Source organism: Amblyomma maculatum, chromosome 4 (genome assembly GCF_055883805.1).
Source record: "Amblyomma maculatum isolate TAMU_Amacu chromosome 4, ASM5588380v1, whole genome shotgun sequence".
Taxonomy (NCBI): Eukaryota; Metazoa; Arthropoda; class Arachnida; order Ixodida; family Ixodidae; genus Amblyomma; species Amblyomma maculatum.
Genome location: NC_139347.1, coordinates 171,661,263 through 171,682,758, shown reverse-complemented (window position 1 = coordinate 171,682,758; position 21,496 = coordinate 171,661,263). Strand labels below are relative to the sequence as shown.

The following is a 21,496-nucleotide window of genomic DNA, read 5'->3' as shown; positions in this document are numbered from 1 at the left end:
GCAGAGTAAGAAAAGTGAAGCACAAGCAGTCAGAAACCTAAAAATACCTAAACCAACAACAAAAGACAGTTATGTGTCAACAAGCCAACTGATAACCGCAGACCAGCGTCTGGTGCCTAAGCATCGTCGATTCGCCAGAGATTTGAAGAGCTATGTGCCCACCTGCCTCAAGGACCCATTGTAGTGTACGTGGAGGCAAGCATACAATGCTTCGAAGCAGATACAGCCATCTACAGTCCGTGGAGACCCAGCATGAATCATACCACTGGTATGTAACCTTTGGAAATACCTAAATCTTCCTGCGCTGAGCTCGTGGCAGTTCAAGAGGCACTGTGCTCCTCGGCCACCATTACCATGCTCCCCACGCTCCACGTTGCATTATGCACTGACGCACTTCAAGCAGTACGCTTGCTCCGACGTGTCAGTCGTTGCCCAAAAATATATCAAGACATCCACCAGCTTGCCGCGCGCATCATGAAGTCGGTACGTATTGAGTGGGTCCCGCGGAGCCTTTTTTTTTCCCAATGTCACGCAGACTTAGCAAACAACTCATCATTACCATGGCTTCTTGATGAGGACGATGTTACCGTCCTTTTATCAAGGCGCACCTCTGGTGACGCACATGTGCTCTTATCCCTCCATGGGCGGTAATCCACCCCGTGGTCTCACCCATGCAGAGGAGGTTGCGCTTAGGAGGATCCGGGTCGGTGTGGCCCTCACACCAGTTGTCACTCAGACGTGGTCTTACTTCCGACATTTATATGCCCGTCCAGGTTGTCCGATATGAAAAGACGAAAATGCTGTAGCCGCCTACACCACTCGCTGTGGGACTGCCCAGCTCTGAAACCGACATGACTCCCGTACTTGATGATAGCTGGCATTTAGGCAAGTAATCCTCCCTCGTATATCGCAAGGACACCGGGAGCACGTCATTGCTCACTCCTGGACCTCATAAAATCAACCAACCTTTCTCCATTCATATAAATATTTTATTTTTCATCTCTTACCCCATTGATGCCCTGAGGCAATAAATAACGTTACAAGAAAACTTTAGTTTATTGTTCTGAACCTGATTACACAGGCACTAGGTCCAAAAAACACAAAAGACAACATTCACACATAGCACAATTATCTCCAGTTTGCATTCCGTTTCTCAAATCCTTCATCTTATTTTGGCAGCTCAAACGTGACATTTCGTTTACGTCGAGGTGCAGAGTGGGGTTATTAGCACATAAAATTGCACATTTTGAAATCTCCGGGGGCTCTACTATCACCCTTCTAGTGATGCGGCGTAACATGCGTATAATAGCTTTTTTTTTCTAGGGAAGTGGGGTAGCTCACTATACACCATGCAAGGCAAGTTCCTCTGAGTTTGGTTTTGTTAGATTCTTTTATATTGTTACGGGGGTAGTTCAGCTTGAGGTTTCACAGAGCGGAGAGAGAAAGGCAAGGCTTTCACAGAACAGGCCTTTCCTGCAGGCACCAGTCGACACTGCTCGAACGTCGTCGTCATCGCCCAAAACTACTCAGATTCTTTTTCCTTTTTATGCGCATATCAGAGAATGCATCGGCTAATGTAACACTGCCCCGCTGGCTGAAAAGCGCCGTCTCGGTGCGTACTAGCGTCCAAACCAGGGTCCATGTAGTACGGCTTTAGGCGTGCGACATGGACTGTCTCGGTGCGTGGTGTAGAGGTATTGCGTGCGGGATGCAAGGGCGCCATTTCGTATGTCACTGGCGTAACTTGTCGTAATATACGGTAGGGTCCCGTATAACGGGGCAAACGTTTTTCCGAGAGGCCGACGTGGCGAGCTGGGATGCAAAGCAGCACTAGAGACCCGCAAGAATACTGGGTGTTGCGATGACAGAAATCCTACCAACGTTTCTGGAAGGGCTGGGAGGCTGCGAGTCGGTTGCGAATAACAACGCGGGCAGCATCAGCTCGGGCTATGGCGCCACGAGCATATGAAATGGCAGTGGCGACAGACGGGAGCAGGCTGGCAAAAGAAAGCAGAGGTTCACGGCAGTATTGAAGATAGAAGGGGGAGTAGCCGATACTGGCATAGTCGGGGCGCAGGTCAGTGGCAACCATGGCTGAGATGCGGTCCTCCGGACTATGTGACGGGAGAGGTTGAGCACGTACTTCGGCGTGACGGTCGGACAGTACTGCAGATATAGTAAAGCTGGCAAAGGTGATAGCTCGGCAAGAAAAATGCTTTCCGGAAGAACTTGCTAATACTGCTGAAGTTGAGCACGGGAATGTAAGTGAGGTTATTCGCGACGTGTACGATGTTATAAGGTAGCACAATGTTCGCTGTAGAGTGACGTCGGTGAGGGGGTTGACAGCGTAGTCACCGTCAGGAAGGGAAGGAAATGGTGACATGGGTACGTATATTGCCGCCTTGGGAGGTAGGCGAGTAAATGTACTGGAGCGAGGACGAGGCTGGGAATGGTCAGCACTAGGGTTGTGGACACAATGGGGCAGGGCTAGGCGTAGAAGTCCGGAGGAACAGTCAATGTGACCGGAATGGGCTGTTAGAAAGTCTAGGCCTAAAATGACGTCTTGAGGACAAGTAGTAAGGACGACGAAGAGCACAGGGACGTGGTGGCCGGCGATGCTAACGCGATCGGGGCACATTCCGATGATGGTAGCAGTGTTGCCATCAGCAACACGAACTGTAGAGATGTTAGCGGGTGTAAGAACATTTTTGAGGCGCTGGCGGAACGAAGAGCTAAGGACTGAAATATGGGCTCCAGTGTCAATGAGAGCGGGCACAGGGATTTTACGAGGACACTGATCAGGTTGCGGCGTGGTGCGATGGTCGAAACACATTTGGCTGTCCGGGTTGGTAACGTACGATAGTAGTGATTCGGACGATAGTAGTGAGGTTGTTCTGACTTGAAGGCTGCTGCAAAGTGGGCAGATCTCACATGAGGATGTAGTCGCCATGTTGGGAAGGCGCTCATACCGATGGACGATGCGGCGCTGCTTCGCCTGTTCGAAACGGCGACAGACTTGTAGGACTGAGTCCACCGTACAGCAGCCTTTGCAGTGAAGTATATTGAATGCATCATCAGCGTCACGTCCGGGCGCTGCGTTGCCTAGTTTCCCGAGTAAAGGCCTTGGTACGTTGGGGACAAGCTGCTGCGAGGAGTAGGTGATTGAGAACGGAGGGCTTGAGGTGATGGCGAACGGCTGGGACGAAGGGCTTGCTCAATGTTCTCGGTACGAAGCTGTGCTGGCGTGACAGTACCTCGCCGTGGTGCATAGTAATCATGGTGAACAGGGCTACAATAGGGGCGAGGGGGGGGATCCGGGCGGCAATAGCGGGACGTATGGCCAGCATGACAGCAGACAAAGCAAATAGGCCTATCGTCAGATGTGCGCCACTGCGTAGGATTGCGGGTAGGGTAGCGCGATGCGTAGGGCGGTCTTGTGGCAGCAGCAGCAACCACTGGTAGTGGCTGTGGTGCAGGGGGTGGCGTGGTACGATTAGAGACGAGGCCTACATTCGCTAATTCTTTGCGGACGACAGCCTGTATCATAGCTATTGTTGGCTCTGAAGGAGGTGTTGTGAGTGTAACAGGCGTCAAGGCCTCGATTTTCCTACGGACGATAGTGAGGTTGTTCTTACTTGTAGGCTGCTGCAAAGTGGGCAGATCATCACATGAGGATGCAGTCGCCGTGATGGGAAGGTGCTCAAACCGATGCACGATGCGGCGCTGCTTCGCTTGCTGGAAACGGCGACAGACTTGTAGGACTGAGTCCACCGTACAGCAGTTTTTGCAGAGAAGTATGTTGAATGAGTCATCAGCGATACCCTTAAGTCTATGGTCCACTTTATCATCTTCGGTTATAGAGGTGTTCACCTTTCGACACAGGGCGAGGACGTCGTGTATGTAGGCGAGGTATGACTCGGCTGACGATTGAGCACGCATTGCCAGGTCTTTATTTGCTGCTAGAGCTCGCCCAATCGGCTTGCCGAACAAGTCCCGAAGCTTTTGTTTGCAGATGTCCCAAGAAGGCATCTCCTTATCGTGGTTGGTAAACCAGGTCTTCGCCGTTCCTGCTAGGTAGAAGATGATGTTGGCAAGCATTATGCTAGCATCCCACCGGTTGTTCTTCCTGCACCTTTCGGATTAATGGAGCCAATCTTCAACATCTGTCTTGTCTTCGCCGTTAAAAATGGGCGGATGGCGGATTTTGTGCGATATCATGGAGCCAGGTGGAGTTTGCCGAGCTGGTGATGCGTCCTGGGATGCCATGCTTACTGTGGGCAGTCGTTGGGGTGAGGTCGGGGTGATGGCGTCCACTACGTAAATCCAGGTTTCTAGCGCAATAATACCAGGAGCTGTGGCAAGGGGATTGAAAGCGCCTGTCCCAAGATGTTACTGGGGTAGTTCAGCTAGAGGTTTCAGAGAGCGGAAACGGGAGACAAGGCTTTCACAGAACAGGCCTTTCCTGCAGGCACCAGTCGACACTGCTCGAACATCGTCGTCTTCGCCCCAAACTACTCAGATTCTTCTTTTTCCTTCTTATGAACATATCAGCGCATGCATCGCCTAACGTAAAAATATTCTTGAAATCTTATTCAGAAGCCTGTTGTTTGTTTCATTGAAGTTTTCCGAGCGGCAGGACAAAGGAATACATCCCTACTTTTTCACAATCTACTGGACACGGATAGTGCCTCGTCACGCCGTCGTGCTCACGTTTGGTGTCGAAATTTTCGGGGTCGGAAGGCTCTTTTGGGCCCAGCAAAAAATATATAGACCCTCGTTCCATTTCCTGTTTTTCTCAATTTGAGTGAAACAGAATGGAACTACGTTATCAGAGTTACATTCCTGCGACAATCATTTGTAGCGGGCCCTTTCGTAATTGTTTAAAGGGACAAAACACTAGAATTTAGATTTCAAAATTGTCGGCGCAATGGAAAGATAGTTGTCCAAAACAATCGAAACCGAAGCGGTTTTTATAGTAAGGCTATAAAATTTTTACCCAGTTCTTTTCAATCAGTGCATGCAACCATTTTTGTGTTGTCCGATGCTTGATAGCATGAGCCAGCAATGACGATTGGTGGTCAACAAGATGCACCGAAAACAAAGAAATTTCACTCCGCTAAGCAGTAATTAGACCTTTGTTGCTTAGGGTAACGTCCTTTTTAGTTTCATACTCAAGGCTTTACGGACAATTAACGTACTCCTCGTCGACGAAAGTTTTAGCAGGCACCATCATCGCTTCATTCACAAACCTCCAAACACTGTGGGTCCATCTAGTGATAAAACCGGGAAGCATGCACATATTGGACAACATTACAGCACCATGGACGGAAACATTGGTAACGGATCCACAACCCCTTCCACCCGAGTACAAAGGGCCAGGAAGAGATCACCGACAACGCCACATAATTGATACACAAGACCAGCACATCGGTCTCCACATTTATACCGACGCCGCCCTATATCATGATGATGACACCGGCATCACGTTTGCGACTCTACCTACTACAAGGAGGGTTCACAGCTGCACGCTACTAGCCCCAGTGGTCGCAGGTACTGGTCGGCAACTGAACTCGAGTTAACGGCCATCGACAAGGCACTTCGATACTGCACCAAAGGAACATATATTATGGTGAGGCTACCAAAAAACACATAAAATAATGTGCATCTGCCCGTGCCATGCACCAAAGGAACAGATCGTTTCATCCCCATCTAAACCGCCAGTCAAGAGGCTATAATAACTCTGCAAGCCCGTTCTTAAAAGACCTCAGTGCAACACCGCATCAAACAGTGGCGCCGCTACCTGCGAGAGACCTCACAAGTCTCGGTACGGATTCATTGGACACCTGTACATCCCACACAAGGAACCGGGAACAGGACGGTCCATGAGGCCGCTTGCGCGCAGCTAGAGGAAGACCGCCGGCATAGACTTGATGTGGTCCCGTCTAACTCGGACCACCCTTACTGTTCTCCCGTTTCCTTTATCATACCGGACTCTGTCATCCCGCGGTTTAAATATGAGTGGAGGGGTTTGTTGCGTGACCTTGTCCCGATATTACTCCTCCGATCTCTTCCGGCCTCTCTCGTCCTGCCCAAATTCTGACTCACTCAGAAGATCAGCTACCCCAACTGCCCTGCTGACTCCGTTCACGGGCAGCAATTGATCTGGACCTGTCCTGCACGGTTAACCTCCGAGCCCGCTCCACATTTGCTCACCACATTCAGACTTACGAAGAATAGACAGCCCCCAATACCAGGCCTCAGGTCACCGTCATGAATAAAGGTTTATGAATGAATGAATGAAAGGAGGGATGGGTTCTATTTAAGGACGCAGTGGAGAGGGCTCACAATATAATAAATTATGATAAGCAAACCTAGAAGAAAAATGAATACTGTGCACTTCCGAAAATCACCCATATTTTGATAACACATGGTCAAGTGAGGTACTACAGTGAAAGTAATAATGTTTCTCCGTAAGATAGCGCCTCAGTTTTTTTTATGCGGTTTGCAATGGCAAACTATAATTGTAAAACCTATTTTCTTTGATAGTGTTCGATTTTTACTGTATAAGTAAGGTCATTTCATCTACTCCATTTTCTCATTATATAATTTGCCCAGTGTTCTGTCTTTTTAAGTATGCCCCCAGAAACAGGCCTTAGGAGAAGCATTGTATTTTCGGCTTGTTCCAGACGACGATATGACTGTGAAAGGCTCCTTTACACTACCGAAATGACTTACTTTTCAAGAGCATTCACGAAACACGACAACACAATGGCTCTATTGACTGGTTTTGGGTGCGCAACAGAATATGCGAGGACTGGCTTCTTTCCAATAGTCTCACAGGCTCAGCTAGTTCACAGTCGAAGAAGATTCCGAAATCTAAGAACCCGATGTGCCCAATGACAGGGTACTGCTGCGTCACCGTCAACGATTGAAGACAGTCGGAAACCGTGCTAAAGTTTCGGACACTCGTGCGTTTACACGGCTATTGTCATCGTTTAGAATCACAATAAAAAGGTTCACGAACCCAAAGCGTTTTCTATTTCAAAGTTATCGCATCGGTCCCGTAGCTTGCGCCCTCAGACATGAAGGTATATATTGTTCAGAATGGCCGCGACACAAGAACAAATAAATCCCGCTTCGAAGAGAAGCAATATGGACACCGATCTGTGGAACGTTGGAGTTTAGTAAAAATTACAAGCAGCTCCAAAAAGGGGCTAATCGCCCCACCTGATGCATTTAGAAATCACACGGCACTTTAGAGCTCCATACAACTTGACACATCGGGGTCGTCATGTGGGAAAGAATAATGCAAGTCTCATATCCCCAAATATGGCAGTGAAACTGCCTCTATGTCTGCCTTTCTCGGTTGTAAATTTTTTGATCAGAACCTATGAATTTAAAACGAATTTCAGCACCGAGGAGATTTCGAAAAAGTCACAGAAACTATGCTAGATGCTTCTGCGATCTCCGTTCACCAAAACACTAACACATAACTGGCAATCAAGCTTTCATTATTTGTGCCCAATAGAGGTGCCTGAAGACAACATTGCAAGAACGTAGAAGAAATGTATTGGACCGAAAACCAGCTGAACCTGTCTTCTTTTGTATATAGCCACTCCGAATAATTTATGCATGCCCTTGAAAAAATAGCTATTCTTAGCAAGTGCCAGGACACCACCAAAATACTGGCATTAGAGGTTCTGGTTATTTCAAAATTCTCAGTAACCAATTATGCACTATAGTGAAAATGCGCCATAGTGAATACTACTGATAAGATGAACGATTGAAGAAACAGGAAAGAAAATAGAGAAAATCGTGACACAGATGCGGTAAGGGTAGGTTTTTCGTTTTGTTTGTTTGAACCTAGTGCATATATATTCTGGTTAAGGGCTGCACAAATACGAAGTTAGTCAGCGCTTGTGTTTTCATTCTTCGCTTCTATGGTACTACTCCGCTGTAGTCTCGATCATGCAAAATTTAACTAGCCAGTCACTGTTCCAAAAATGAAGAGCCTCAAAATGTGTAATTAAAACCTCTAAATTTAACTCTTTATTTAATCACTGCATGAGCACTGAAACAGCTGATATCGGAATGGTAAGCTAGTGTATGCAAGATATGCTCGACTTTGACAATAGACTGTGTGCGTTGATCTCAAGGCTGCGAAACGTTTGCTAGGTATTGCCGCAACCAACTGCCGGTTTTGGTTTTAGAAACATACAAAAATTATCACCGAAAGCTAGTGATTCGGTGTTATGGAAGCATTCGTATCTTTAAACACCAGCTTACCGAACAAAACGCACCCGCTCATTGTGATGGTGATGAGGTTCATGGATCTTTCTAGAAAAATGAAGGTTCGTGACTCCGCCTGAATGAATCTGTTAGCGGAATTCCAAGCGACACGAACACTGTCGAGAGCAGCCAGCACGAGTATTCTTTTGAACACTGTGTATTAGAGACTGGAAAAGTTTCACTTATCTTTTATAGTTTAGTTTTTTGACCTGAGGTTCAATACGAAGGAATTCCTTTTGTGATCGTCACGGAAACATGGAGAGAATTCTTAGGGAGATGTTAAGAAGAATAACCGATTGTCGTACGATATAGAAGATGCAGAAGTTCAATGCAGCAAACATCGACATCTGGAGAACGGCAGTTGGCGTGGGCCTGATCGATAACCTGGTACAATACCAATTCTGGGATATTAGTGTCTACTTCATGGAAAACGCATTAACTACCTTTGTGTATTTTTACCAATAAAGTGGAATGAATGTGAGATTGTTTCTTTAGGGTACTGTTTTACAGCCATGGCATGATTTGAAGAATTTTTAATGCCGCTGAGTACATCTCTAAGTAATTCCATTCCGCCTCTCACAGGGTTTAATAAACGCCATGTTTCTATAACCATAAAGCTAAAAGCTTCTCGATATAATCGAAATAAAGTAGAGGGCACTATCAGTCGGAACTCTCAATGACGTCTGCGCAAGTTTAGTGATGCATGCGTAACATGTTATTATAATGCATGCAGGTCGCCTACGTCTAAACAACAAAGGAGAAACATGAGAGGAAAGGATTTACCTCAAGGCGGTAAATTTGTGGCTTAACGTAATATCCTCACTCCGACTTGGTCATTAAAGAGAGAGGCTTGAAGCAGATCCAACCAAGGGACTAAAGCTCTGTTCCTTAATTATTCACCGCATCTTCTGTTGGCGCTCACGCCATCTGTCGAGTAGCCACCATGGTTACCACAATGAGAGACATCTGGCTATATTAGTAGCATTTCCTTCTTTTTCGTATTATAGTATATAGTATATGTGGTATATAGTAGCTTAAAATTCAGAATCGCTCAACCGACTGAGCAGGTTGCTAGCAGAGTCCCCTCCAGGGGCAGGCTACCGCGAGGAACAAGGTCAGACATATGTCAATGTTATTCCAGGTAGCCCTGCTGTGGACAATGACAGCAACCTCACGCGACGCCCGTCCGAAAGAGCCATTGCTGCTCCAGCCTCACGTGCCGGAACAAGCGCCTCCTTCAGCCAACGAGAACAAAGCGAGCGACGGCTGCCTTCCGCCATCCTTAGCCAGTACGAACTCCTTCGTCTGGCAACCTGGTGCTACCTCTAGCTGGGGCCACTCGCTACGGTTATTTCAGGCGCCACCTTTTACGACCAGTTGGGGCACGCAACCGCGAGGAACATGTTCAGACATCCGTCATTGTTATTCAAGGTTAGTTGCATGGCAAAGGCCACTTGTGCACGAACAAACGATCCTTTTTTGCTTGCGGTGCCATGTCCCATCAAGCTGCGCGACTGTGTACGAAGACATCTGTATCGCCTACTTTGTTCTTTCTGCCAAACATACTTTGACCTTTCGTTCATACTCATCATATCGGGTGACGTGGAACTAAACCCCGGATTTTCTCCGGAACAAATTTCTCAAACTCTGTAGCGCCTTGAGTCAGTTCTGGGCACAATACTGAGTAAAATAGAATTAATCCGTTCCGCACAGGATAACATACTAAGTCTCAATAATGGCCTTTCCTGCCGCGTTGACATCCTCGAAAAAGCAGTAGAAAAGATTCAGGCCGCAGAGTCGAACACATCTTTTATCTCAAATGGCGACGTTGTCAAGCTAACATCTGAAATCAGAACACTTCCAGAAAAGTAAGAAAATGCGGAAAGTCGTCTGCGTCGATCAAATGTGCTATTCATTTGTATTCAAGATGCAAAAACAGAAACATGGGCTCAATCTGAAACACATATTGTTACTCTTTTATCGGAGAAAATAAACATCACCATCACAGCCAAATACATTGAAAGCGCACACAGGTTGGGCCACTTTCAGGCATTGAAGAGTCGTCCACTATTGTAAAAGTTCTGCGTTTCAAAGATAAATTTAAATTTTTTGCGTCATCATCAAAACTGAAGGACACGCCTTTTTCTATTAGAGAAGACTTATGAGCATGAGTGCGTCTAGCTAGGAAAAAACTTTACTTGTATGCATCCCAGTATAAATTCAAGTTTAAGATCCGGTGCGATAAACTGGTAAGGAATAATAACCAGTTCACCTACAAAGCTGAGTCCGATTCAGTCGTCGGAATGTCATAGCCATCAAAATACGCACATGTTTCGTTGGTTTCACATGCATCTTATACCAGTCTTTACCCTTCAAAAGCACCAACTGTCAACACAGTGTCTGTCATTCTGTCAAATGTTCGCAGTTACATGTGCAAAAAGGAAGCTCTGGAAACCTTTCTTGAAGTTAAAGATACTGACATCGTAATAACTGAATAATCCTACGCCCAGAAATTCAGGACTGCGAACTTCTCAGTAATATCGTCACCTACAACATTCATAAGCATGACCGCGTAGGGCGTCGAGGAGGAGGCGTCTTGGTATTTATGAATCCCAGACTCATCTGTTAGCGCATAGCAATTAACTGTAAACACGAAATTGTTTGCCTCCATGTTTCATTCCCGGCGAACACACTAATATTTATTTCTTGCTGCCGCGCACCTGACAGCGATAATTAATTCATTGATGAAATTCACTCTGTAATTTGAAACTTGCTTTCCCGCTTCCCTCTTGCGACTTTCTTACTGTCCGGTGACTACAATTTCCCTGATAAAGACAGGAATTATTTTACTGCTAAATCCACCCTATTAAAAACATTGCCACCTTGCTCACACGTTCAATTTCACTCAAATGGTCACTAGGCCAAAGCGAGGTTCCAACATTAGGAATTTGATCCTCGACAACAATTTTATGATAATTAAGTCAGCTCAAAGCATAAATGGCGTACGCGATCACAACATACTCTTATTAGATCTCTCCTTTACGTTACAAAGTCGTCAACCTCAAACAAAGTACATAAGGGACTACAACAAAGCTAACTTTAACAACATAAATACAGAACTAGATACTTCTGCAAAATTTTATTTCTCTCGCTGATTGAAGAACAGTTGAACAAAATTGGTCCTTATACAAACACAAAATATTTTCTCTCATCGACAGGTACGTCCCCTTCATTCCCCTTGCATTCGAGTGGATGCCAGTAAGCCTTGGTTCCCCAATTCATTGCGCAGACTAGCGATAAAAAGTAATTTTAGAGAAGTTTAGAAAATTCTCTCCAGAATTGGTCTTCCTTCTTCAAAGCACTACGTGAATGCACGGGCGAACTGAAGCGCTCCAAATGGAAGTGTTTTAACCCTGACCTTCTAACTATTCATCGAGACAAACCGCGAACATTTTGGAGCCTATTAACCCTGAAACGCTGCCCTACACACATTACATCGACCAATCCTGATGGCTGGCATGGCCGGGTATTCAATGCGCTGAGGTCATGGACTCATATTTCGCTTCTGTGTTCACTCATGAACTCACTTCCGAAATTCCCTTCCAATCATTTCTAAACTTGTCTGAAATGCAGCCGGTCACAATCCCATCGAAGGCGTAGCAAAACTAATAGACAATCTTAAGATCTGTAGCAGTCCAGGCTTCTACAATAATTTTCGTAAATATCTAAGAGGTGCAAACCTGATATCCTGTTTGATTTCACAGATAATTTTGAATCAGTCTATCGCCACATCATGAATTCCATGTGACTGGAAAATAGCACCGCAATCCCTGTACACAAATCTGGCAGTCGTTCTGACCCTCCGAATTACCGCTCTATTTCTTTGACGTGCGTCTCCTGCAGACTGCTAGAGCATGTGCTGTACTCAGCCATTGCATCACGCCTTGAAGCCAATTTTTCGTTCTTTCCGAAACAGGACGGTTTTCGTCCAGGCCTTTCATGCGAAACACAGCTATTGGAATTTTCAACAGACCATTACCTTGATATTGACTCCGGCTTACGAACTGATGTCATTTATCTGGATTTTTCAAAAGCATTTAACTGCGTAACCCATCATCGCCACATGGCTAAACTTTCGAGCCTCCGTTTTGACACACCCGTTTTATAGTAGATCTACTCTCAGTTTTAGTTTAAGTTAGTGGGGTTTAACGTCCCAAAGCCACTCGGGCTATGAGAGACACCGTAGTGCAGGACTCCAGAAATTTCGACCACCTAAAGTTCTTTAACGTCTAATGATATCGCACAGCACACGGGCGCCTTGCTTTTTGCCTCCATCAAAAAGCGGCCACCGAGGCCGGGATTTCATCCCGCATCCTAGGGAACCTTTGTAACCGTTGGCAACGCACTCTAATTGACAATCACCATTCATCAGCTACAAACGTCATTTCGGGTGTTTCTCAAGTCTCTGTGCTCGGTCCTCGTCGTTTTTTTTTGGTATTAATTAATGACTTTCCTTGCACCATCTCATTATCAATTCGCTTTTTCGCAGACGACTGCATCCTGTATCGACGCATATCATTAAACAACGACCAAGACCTCCTCCGAAATTACCTGAACGAAAACCGGTGGCTGATGACTCTAAACGTACCAAATGCAATTTCATGACAGTACCAAATAATCGCAATAGCTTGAATTATCAGTAATCTTTAAGATCAATCCCTCTAACACAAGTTGATTCCTACCGGTACTTAGGAGTAACAATCACCAGCAAGCGTTCATGGTCCGAGCACATCTTAAACATAATAGCCGAAAGCTCGAAATCGCTCAACCGACTAAGAAGGTTGCTAGCCGTGTCCCCTCCATTTATCCGCAAACTTGCTTGCGAAACTTTCATTTGCACTAAACTTGAATATGCCTCACTCATTCATTACCCACAGAAGTCATACATGATTGACGCATTAGAATCAGTACAGGTCGCGCGGCCCGATTTACTACTTTATGGTACGAACGTAGGACAGTGCTTCGTGCATAAAATCATCGCTTGACTTACGCCACCATGTTCTCATGGTAGAATTGCAAACTCTCCTTTTCCACAAGTTATATTACAGTTTTCCTAACTTGCACTGCACACTCCTACTCCCTCCCAATAGAACATTGCGTCGGCTTTTTAACAGTCTAAGCCTACAGCGTCTGCATGGTTCCACCGATGCATTTCATAAATCCTTCTTGCCATCCGCCATTGAACACTGGAATGGACTACCTGGGGAATTGTAAATGAGCGTGATAAAATAAAATCAAAACCCTGCTTTCATCTTTATCTTCTTCCTTAGTCGCAATTTTGAGTACCGCCTCTGCCCGTGTTGTATTTTTTTATATAGTTGAACATTTGTATGCAAAACAGTGCTCCCATTTTCCTCTTCTACATATAGCGCGATGGCCGCAATGCATCTATGATTGTTCATTCTTTCGTTTTATAATGATCTTTCAAAAATTTTGTTTGCCTTCTACACTGCTTTATTCCGAAGGTTCCTTTTGTTCGCGATTTCGTTTATTTTTGCTCCCTCTTATGTAATGGCCGCCTAGGGGCCCTCAAGGAAAATTAATGATGATGATGTGAGATTATTCTGAACATTCCAACCATGCTCAAGGTTTTCAAAGCAGCAACTTTTATAAAGATTTATTATGTGTATTTAGAAGTATTGTATATAAGTCGATCAATCAAGGATTCATTGAATGACGAAGAGTTTTTCCAGATTTTAAAATTTGTGGCATTGATTGACAAAAATTATTTTTTCCAGTCATACTGCGGATTTTTGTTTGTTTTGTGCTGATTTTTTGAACGCTCGTGGTCCTGCTCAGCCATTTTTCACGCACATAATGCGATACCTAGAGAGGAATAAATGTAAGGAAGAGACGATAATGAGAAAGGAAGAGCCGATCCCCATGTGTGGGTGTGCACATTCCGTTACTCGGTAAACAACATAGGGCTGGCGTGTGGTGAATAACTAACAAGCCGATTCAATTGGCTTTCGACGTGCCTCGTACAGGCAACAAACCTTACTCGTAATTTTGGGGACGCTGCGGGCTACACATTCACCACATACTCCGAAAAGAGACACCCGGCTTAAATTGTGCTTACATAGCCTTATCGCTGGCCTGCCGCCACATGTAGCTGCTATGTCTCCCGACGAGGTGCATCGATGTCCGCACTTGGAAACTTATGACTGCAGAAATGGAAGTTCGTCTGTTCGTGCAGCAATCAGATCGACGAGTGGCTTGCCGATTACCATTTGGAGTGGTGCAAGAATAAGTCGGACCCTTACTCTCGGCCGCGCAACATGGTTTTCGCTTTTGCAGGCATGGTCATAAGGTGGTAGAGCAAACACAATCACACATTGACGGCATGTAACTGATTCGTAGAAGATATTCAGAAGTTCCTCAGCGACTCTGATGCCATAAAGAAGCCCGCTAAAAAAATACTCAATCGGAGCTCTGCTTATCTGCGAGATATTCATAAAGTACCTAAAGGAAGTCTTCAATTTGTGCAAGCTCATCTATCAATCTGGTAAAACCGCTTCCACTCCTGTCGGCTTTAGGCGTCCGTTGTCTCCACTCAACTTCCAGAATGACATCCTCGTAAAGAATCTCGTACCCTACAGCATCACTGGTTATTGTTCTGAAAAGGTCAGAAAGGAAATTCTGGTGGTCTACGAACGATGAGCCGACAGCATGGCATCACACACTTCTGCGCACGTTGCGTAGAATCAACGAAAGTTAACATAAACTTCGTTTAAGTGGAGACGTAGTTTATGACAGGAAAACTTTTCAGTAACAGCGACGAGACACCCCAGTCAGCAATGTTCGGAGACCCAACCCTATAATCTCCCGACCGAACACTTTAAACCAATTCTATGAATCTCTTCGACTACTGCTAAACCTCATCGATGGGCAACTAATCAGTTATAGTGCCGCTCGAGTACATTGCTCGTTAAGCTGAACTAAAATCCCTGACAAATGACCCTGCGGCGAAGTCGTAAAATTTTCTGTTGAACAAATCTCATTTTATCACGGCACACCAGGTTTGTTCATAACAGGCATAGGTGCAAGTTTTTCAGCCGTGTTGACACCAACTATCCCATGCTACAGTCTAACATGCCAATGGCGTATATGAGAGCGTTGTCTGAGCAGCTCCAAATAAACTCTTATGTCTGCCGGTAACAGTGAGCCGCATGCACCCGGCCATATACTCCGCTCACTGTTCAACCTCTCAGATACCAGCGGCCGATCTCTACACACCAACTTTGGGCCTGTCCGCAACCGCGGTCATTATGAACCATCTTGGTCCCATGGACCCATTTAGATCTTCTTGGGAGGGTGCTCTGCTTGCCACCACCTAATAAACCAGCAAGGACTGATCACACGGGCGAGGCATGAGGCAGAAGCCAGAGGGCTCCGGGATATTAGGGAGCCCTTCCAAGATACAAGAGTTTTTGAAATAGTTTTTTGCCAATATAGTCCTTACTGTATGCCATACCCGGGACACCATCCCATTCAAGGTGATCTTCGCCTGAAACACAGCCATCTAGGAAAATACAAGTCTGCCCCTATCCCTAATTATTTATGGTAGAGAGTTTACGATAACGATGGAGGAAATACGCGGCAATGTCGATGCAACGTCACCATCGCCGCATACCTTTAGGGAGCTGAAGAAGCCCGACAACTGCGCACTGCGCAAACGTTCACGTTTTTCATCCGTATAGACCCATAATCATCATTCCTAGCCTTTGTTGGGAGCATGACGCGCTGTGTGCCAGGTTGTCCTAGAATAACAGAAAAGACCACCCCACCGACGCATCAAAGACCAGCAACTCACCGACACCTGATGCTACAGCTAACTTAGTACGACGCGACGCAGAGTACACGGCGCAAGGCCTAGCTTGGGTTTCGATGCCGATCCGCGTTGCGCACTGAATGAAAAACTGTTGTGGCGGTTCTTTCGTCCTTGCAAAGCATTTTGCTGCGCCACTGCAAAGTCATCCCCGACTGAGCAAGGGAATCCCACTGGCTACACGCGCACACCGCAATCAATTATATACTGCGTGATAAGCCCTAGCAGTCGTGCTAAAGGCCTCTTAATACCTAAATTTGTTATGTTTAGGTTAGCTGTTCTGTTTACTTTTCCTCAAAAGATTGCGCAAAAGAATGTGTACGCATTTGTTTGGCATGTTAATTGAAAAGTACCGTTGCGGAAGCAGACCAGCGCACGAGGGACACTCACCCGCAGTGAGCAAGATCTTATCGATTTTCTGTGATGTGCCCTGCTAGCACGCTACGAAACGCTCCTTCTTAGTCATCTTTGCGCAAGATGACGTATTCAAGTTTAGATTTCCCGTTGTGAGCATAGTTTCTCAAAAACAGAAGATTTCTTTTTTTTTCACTGAACGTAGGGAGTTTAAAAACAAACTTGATCAAGCAGATTTATTCCTAAATGACCTTAACCACTATTTTCATATTATTTTCTTTAGTGAAACATGGTTTTTCTTAGATGATGAGTGTTCTTTTTTTATTGTTATGATCGTATATCCATAGGTCACACTTCAAATGTAGGTGGTGGAACTGCGATGTATATTCCCTTAGATCATAAATATAACGCACTACCTGAGTACAATATTTTCAGTGACTACATTGAATGTGTCGTTGTGCAGTTGTATAAATTTCTCGCAGTGGCGGTTTACCCCTTACCACCTGGATGCTTTAATGTTTTTATGCACTGTATGAAAAAACTGTTCGAACTGAGCCTTTAGTTAAAGCTACAGTGTGTTTGTATTGGCGATTTCAGTCTCAGTGCTTCATCAAATAGCTCAGGCTATTTGGGCCTACAACAGCTGTTTACGTCCTACGCGTGCAGCAACTTAATAGAAACACCAACCAGAGTAACTCCTACCTCTCAAAATACCTACACCTTTGTATCACAAGCTTTTTACCTGAAGAAGTGAAAGCAGGTACACTGATGTGCGATCTAAGCGAGTATTTGCCAATTTATGTCATTCTGCTTAATACAATGCCCAGTACAGATATGGATTAAATTTTTATCCGCCACTAATCTGATAGAAATATTTGGTTTTTAAAGATAATTCGCAAATAAAAGTGGGACACGATCTCATTGAACAAAAATGCCAATAAAGCTTACAAGGCTCAGCTTACAAGCGGACCATAGTTCCTGGAATCCATTTTGTGTTCTCGTTTTCTTCTACCTGCGCTCGTCTGGTCCCCCTTATGTGCAGCGTTTTCTAAGACACGTGTATATCTCCCATTTTCTACAACTAACTTTGACAAGGCTGTATTCCAAGTTTCGAAAATAACGACACAAGATAAGTTAAGCTAATTTTATAGCAGTGTATTTGCTATCAGGATGAAAGGATTGCGATACTGGCTCATAATGTGCATCCATTGGGGACCTGCTTTATGCGGAAGTTGGGACTGAGTTACGTGGTGGGCATCTTTCTTTTGGCAGATGTCAGGTTCAACTGCTGTGAATCGCAGTTGTAGGGTCTCGTTTTACCTGGCCTGATAACATGAGAGCTCCAAATCAAGCAGTGCACTAAGGAGACTGAAGTCAAGCCCAACTTTCATTAAAAAAAAGGCGCCCTATGCGTCCAGTAATACAGCAGCTACTCACTCCTCACAATAAAAAAAAAAAAAACACTTGAACTCGTTTTCTTTTTTTCTCCCGACCTCAGCACTACAACATGAGAAAGGCTGTTTTGAAGTCTTTGAAATTGGTCACAGTGCAATTTTTAAGCCCTCCAGGGCTATTCCATAGCATGAACTAAAAGCGATCTGCTTAGTTGCAAGTTCCAATGGGCTGCTTAGCAGGTTGAAGAATCAAAAGTAGCAAACAGAAATGGAGCAAATGAAGCACAACCTTTCATAGATAAACTTCTATTTTCCTTTTTCGCAGTATGTTCTATTTCCTCTGGCCTCTTTTCCTTTTATGAGGACAATATTATCTACATACATAAATTAAAAGCTTCATGCAAGAATTTCCGAACGAACAGCGCATGTTCGATGACCACAGCGCGATAGCACGAGGCCATCGCCGCTGCCGAACTGCCACATTCAAGGGCTTGATCAAATTTATCAATGATCCTGCTCAACTTCCATTCCTGTGCGATTGACCTCAAACACAGTGCTCTCGCATTGTCATTAAAATGCGTTAGTGTTACTGACAATTTTGTGTTGCCTAGTACAGGGGTCCCTAATTACGGAAATTGCTTACCTTGACCTTTTCTAAAGCTTCAACTTCCAACCCCATTGATCCAACGCCAAGGGCACGGCAGCAGGGCTTGTATGCAGATGGCTCATCCGTTCGTCTTCTTTCCGCAGATCATCACCAGCCTGCTGCTGATACCAGCGGGACATCAAGAAGTATATCAGCCTTTCGTGATCTACCACGCGCATGTGCTACAGAACAGCAGCTTTTTGCCGTCTCCTATCTTGCATCCCGCGGATTGGAACCAAACATCGTTTACTTCCAGCGACAGGACACTCTTCAAGCCATCCACCGTGGCGCTTCACACTTCTCGGGACATAAAAGCCGACAACGAGCCACCAGTTACCAAAGGGCACGGCAGCAGGGCTTGTACGCAGATGGCTCATCCGTTCGTCTTCTTTCCGCAGGTAAGAAGGCGCTATGGAAAATGCTTTCGCTCCAGTGAGCGTTGTCTCGTCGTGCTGCCGTGCCCTACGGTACTTCTCGGTTCTCTCAGTGACATAGTGTATCTTGCAAATTTACTATTGCTTTCAGGTGATGTAGAGACCAATCCCGGGCCCGACTTGTCAGATCTTGCCGAACAACTAACTCAAATCGCCGCAGACATAAAGACAATAAAAGAAGAACGACTGACATCTATCGATAATAAACTAGAACGCTTAGCATGCCTTGAAAAGAATGTTTCAGCCTGCACTGAACAAGTCGCTAGCTTGCAAAAAACTGTAACTTCCTTAGAGCTAACATTAGACGATCTAGAGAATCGGTCTAGAAGATCGAACCTTATTGTGTACGGCATACCGGAAGACGAGGAAGAAAATTACGAATCACTGGAACGCGCAGTAAATGAAAATGTCATCAAGCATACCTTGCAACTAGAGGAAGTGGCTATTGAACGTATACATAGGCTAGGAAAACCAATGGCAAACAAAACTAGGCCAGTAATCTTTAAATTATTAGACTTCCGAGAGAAAACTAAAATTTTGCACAACTGTCGCAAACTCAAAGATAGTGCCTACACGATTAGCGAGGACTTTTCACCGCGTGTTCGAAACATTAGGAAGAAATTGTGGGAATATGGAAAACCAAGGAAGGATTCCGGTGGTAAGGTGTCATTGGTGTACGACAAACTAAATATTAACAGTTGTCTTTATTTTTGGGACGAGGAAAAGAATGACGTGTCACCCGTAACGTCAAATTCAAACGACACAAAAAACCAGGACATCGGTGCACGGACCCTCCGTCCGCGCCGCACACAACGTCCAAAATAAGCTTCGCTAATATCAATGCTCGAAGTGTCATTGGTAAACTCGGTCCCCTTGAATCAATATTAATAGCTTACGAACCGGCATTTATAGGAATAACAGAAACCTGGCTAAACAAAGACATCAAAGATTTAGAAATTACTCCCCCAAACTATGTCATTGTTCGCAAAGATCGTTTAACTCGAGGCGGAGGCATTGCTTTACTGATAAAAAAAGAAATCCCTTTCGTTACACTGCCTGAGGTCGTAGGAGTTGAAGCCGTTTTTTGCAAACTTTGCCTTACTAATGGCACCTTCATTGTGGGATGCATTTACCGTAGCCCTTCTTCTGATTTGAAGGTTCTACAATCACTGCACGTGTATATGCAGCAGTATGTGAAGCGAAACAAGGTGATACTATTAGGCGATTTCAATCGACCCGATATCAACTGGCACACACTACACCACCACTCACCTTGCGCAGATACCTTATTAGACATCATGCTCTCTTTTAATCTAACCCAGATAGTAACTGAACCCACTCGCGTACAAGGATCCAGTTGTAACATTTTAGATCTAGTATTTCTAAGTGATCATTTTCCCAGTCATAAAGCTAATATCGAAGTGTCATCTGGCCTGTCGGACCACAGACTAGTATTATGTGCGGTACCATATCACGATTCGCTAGCTTCGCAATCAACAAAAACATACAAAGACTACAGCAGAGCAGACGATACAAGCATAATTGATACACTGTCTCATGAACTGTCGTCATTCAATGAACTCTCACATGATGCAAGCACAGACATAGAAATTTTATGGCAACGGTTCAAATCAGTTGTGTCACATTGCATCGCTAACTACGTCCCATTGAAGACTAAGAAAACGCACAAACACAACCCCTGGATAACTCGAAACGTTATCCACGCAAAAAGAAAAGTTCGCGACTCAGAAGAAACCAAAAAAGCCATTCGTCGCAACGCACAGTACTAAAATTAACTTCCGCCATTGACGACTTGAAATCAAAGATAAAGAGAGCCAAATCATACTACTTTGCAAAAACACTTCCTAATTTCCTGAAGAATGCTCCCCAAAAATTCTGGTGTTATTTAAACCCTAAAAAACGAGATGAAAGACCAACATCTACCGAAGATAACAAACATACTGCGATTACTCTGAACAACTACTTCTGCTCCATTTTTACAAGTGATAATGGAAAACTTCCCACGATGAACTCCAGCACAAGTATGAAGATGGAACCTATAATTATAACAGAAACTGGAGTATTAAATCTATTACTAAATTTGGACACTAAGAAAGTACCAGGGCCAGATAACATTCCTAACATATTTCTGCATCGATATGCTGAGTGGGTGGCCAAATTCCTTTTTCTACTCTTTAACAAATCATTATCCACTTGCACCCTTCCCAGGGAATGGAAATCAGCAAAAATAACCCCTGTACACAAATCGGGAAATAAATCTGACCCCTCCAATTTCAGGCCAATATCATTAACCAGCACAGTATGCAAGCTACTAGAGCATAATATCTTGAAACACATAAATGCGTTCCTAGAAGTAAATGATATTTTAACCCCCCCCCCCCAACATGGTTTTCGTAAGGGCCTATCCACCATTACTCAGTTAATTGAATTAACACATGATATATCCTTGAGCATTGATAACCAGAAACAA

At 44.8% G+C, this 21,496-nt stretch overlaps 2 protein-coding genes across 8 annotated transcripts in view; one reads left to right on the top strand and one right to left on the bottom strand.

Annotated features, from left to right (window-relative positions):
• Nucleotides 1-8,479, bottom strand: part of LOC146193487 (uncharacterized) — a 63,061-nt gene extending 54,582 nt beyond the window's left edge. For 3 of the 7 annotated variants that reach the window (XR_014706853.1, XM_084602788.1, XM_084602787.1), the window contains exon 1: nucleotides 8,287-8,479. Coding sequence is in view for 4 of the 7 variants with exons in the window: in XM_084602788.1 (XP_084458914.1) it covers nucleotides 8,287-8,329 (43 nt within the window). In the remaining 3 variants the exon portion in view is untranslated. The remainder of the gene's footprint in view (nucleotides 1-8,286) is intronic. The other 4 variants (XM_084602785.1, XM_084602786.1, XR_014706851.1 and 1 more) reach the window with 3 other exon arrangements.
• LOC146193486 (uncharacterized) overlaps nucleotides 1-21,496 on the top strand; it is a 402,043-nt gene that overhangs the window by 354,704 nt on the left and 25,843 nt on the right. Inside the window, exon 2 of the mRNA XM_084600565.1 lies at nucleotides 18,676-18,969. Within this exon, the coding sequence (XP_084456691.1) occupies nucleotides 18,676-18,969 (294 nt within the window). The remainder of the gene's footprint in view (nucleotides 1-18,675; nucleotides 18,970-21,496) is intronic.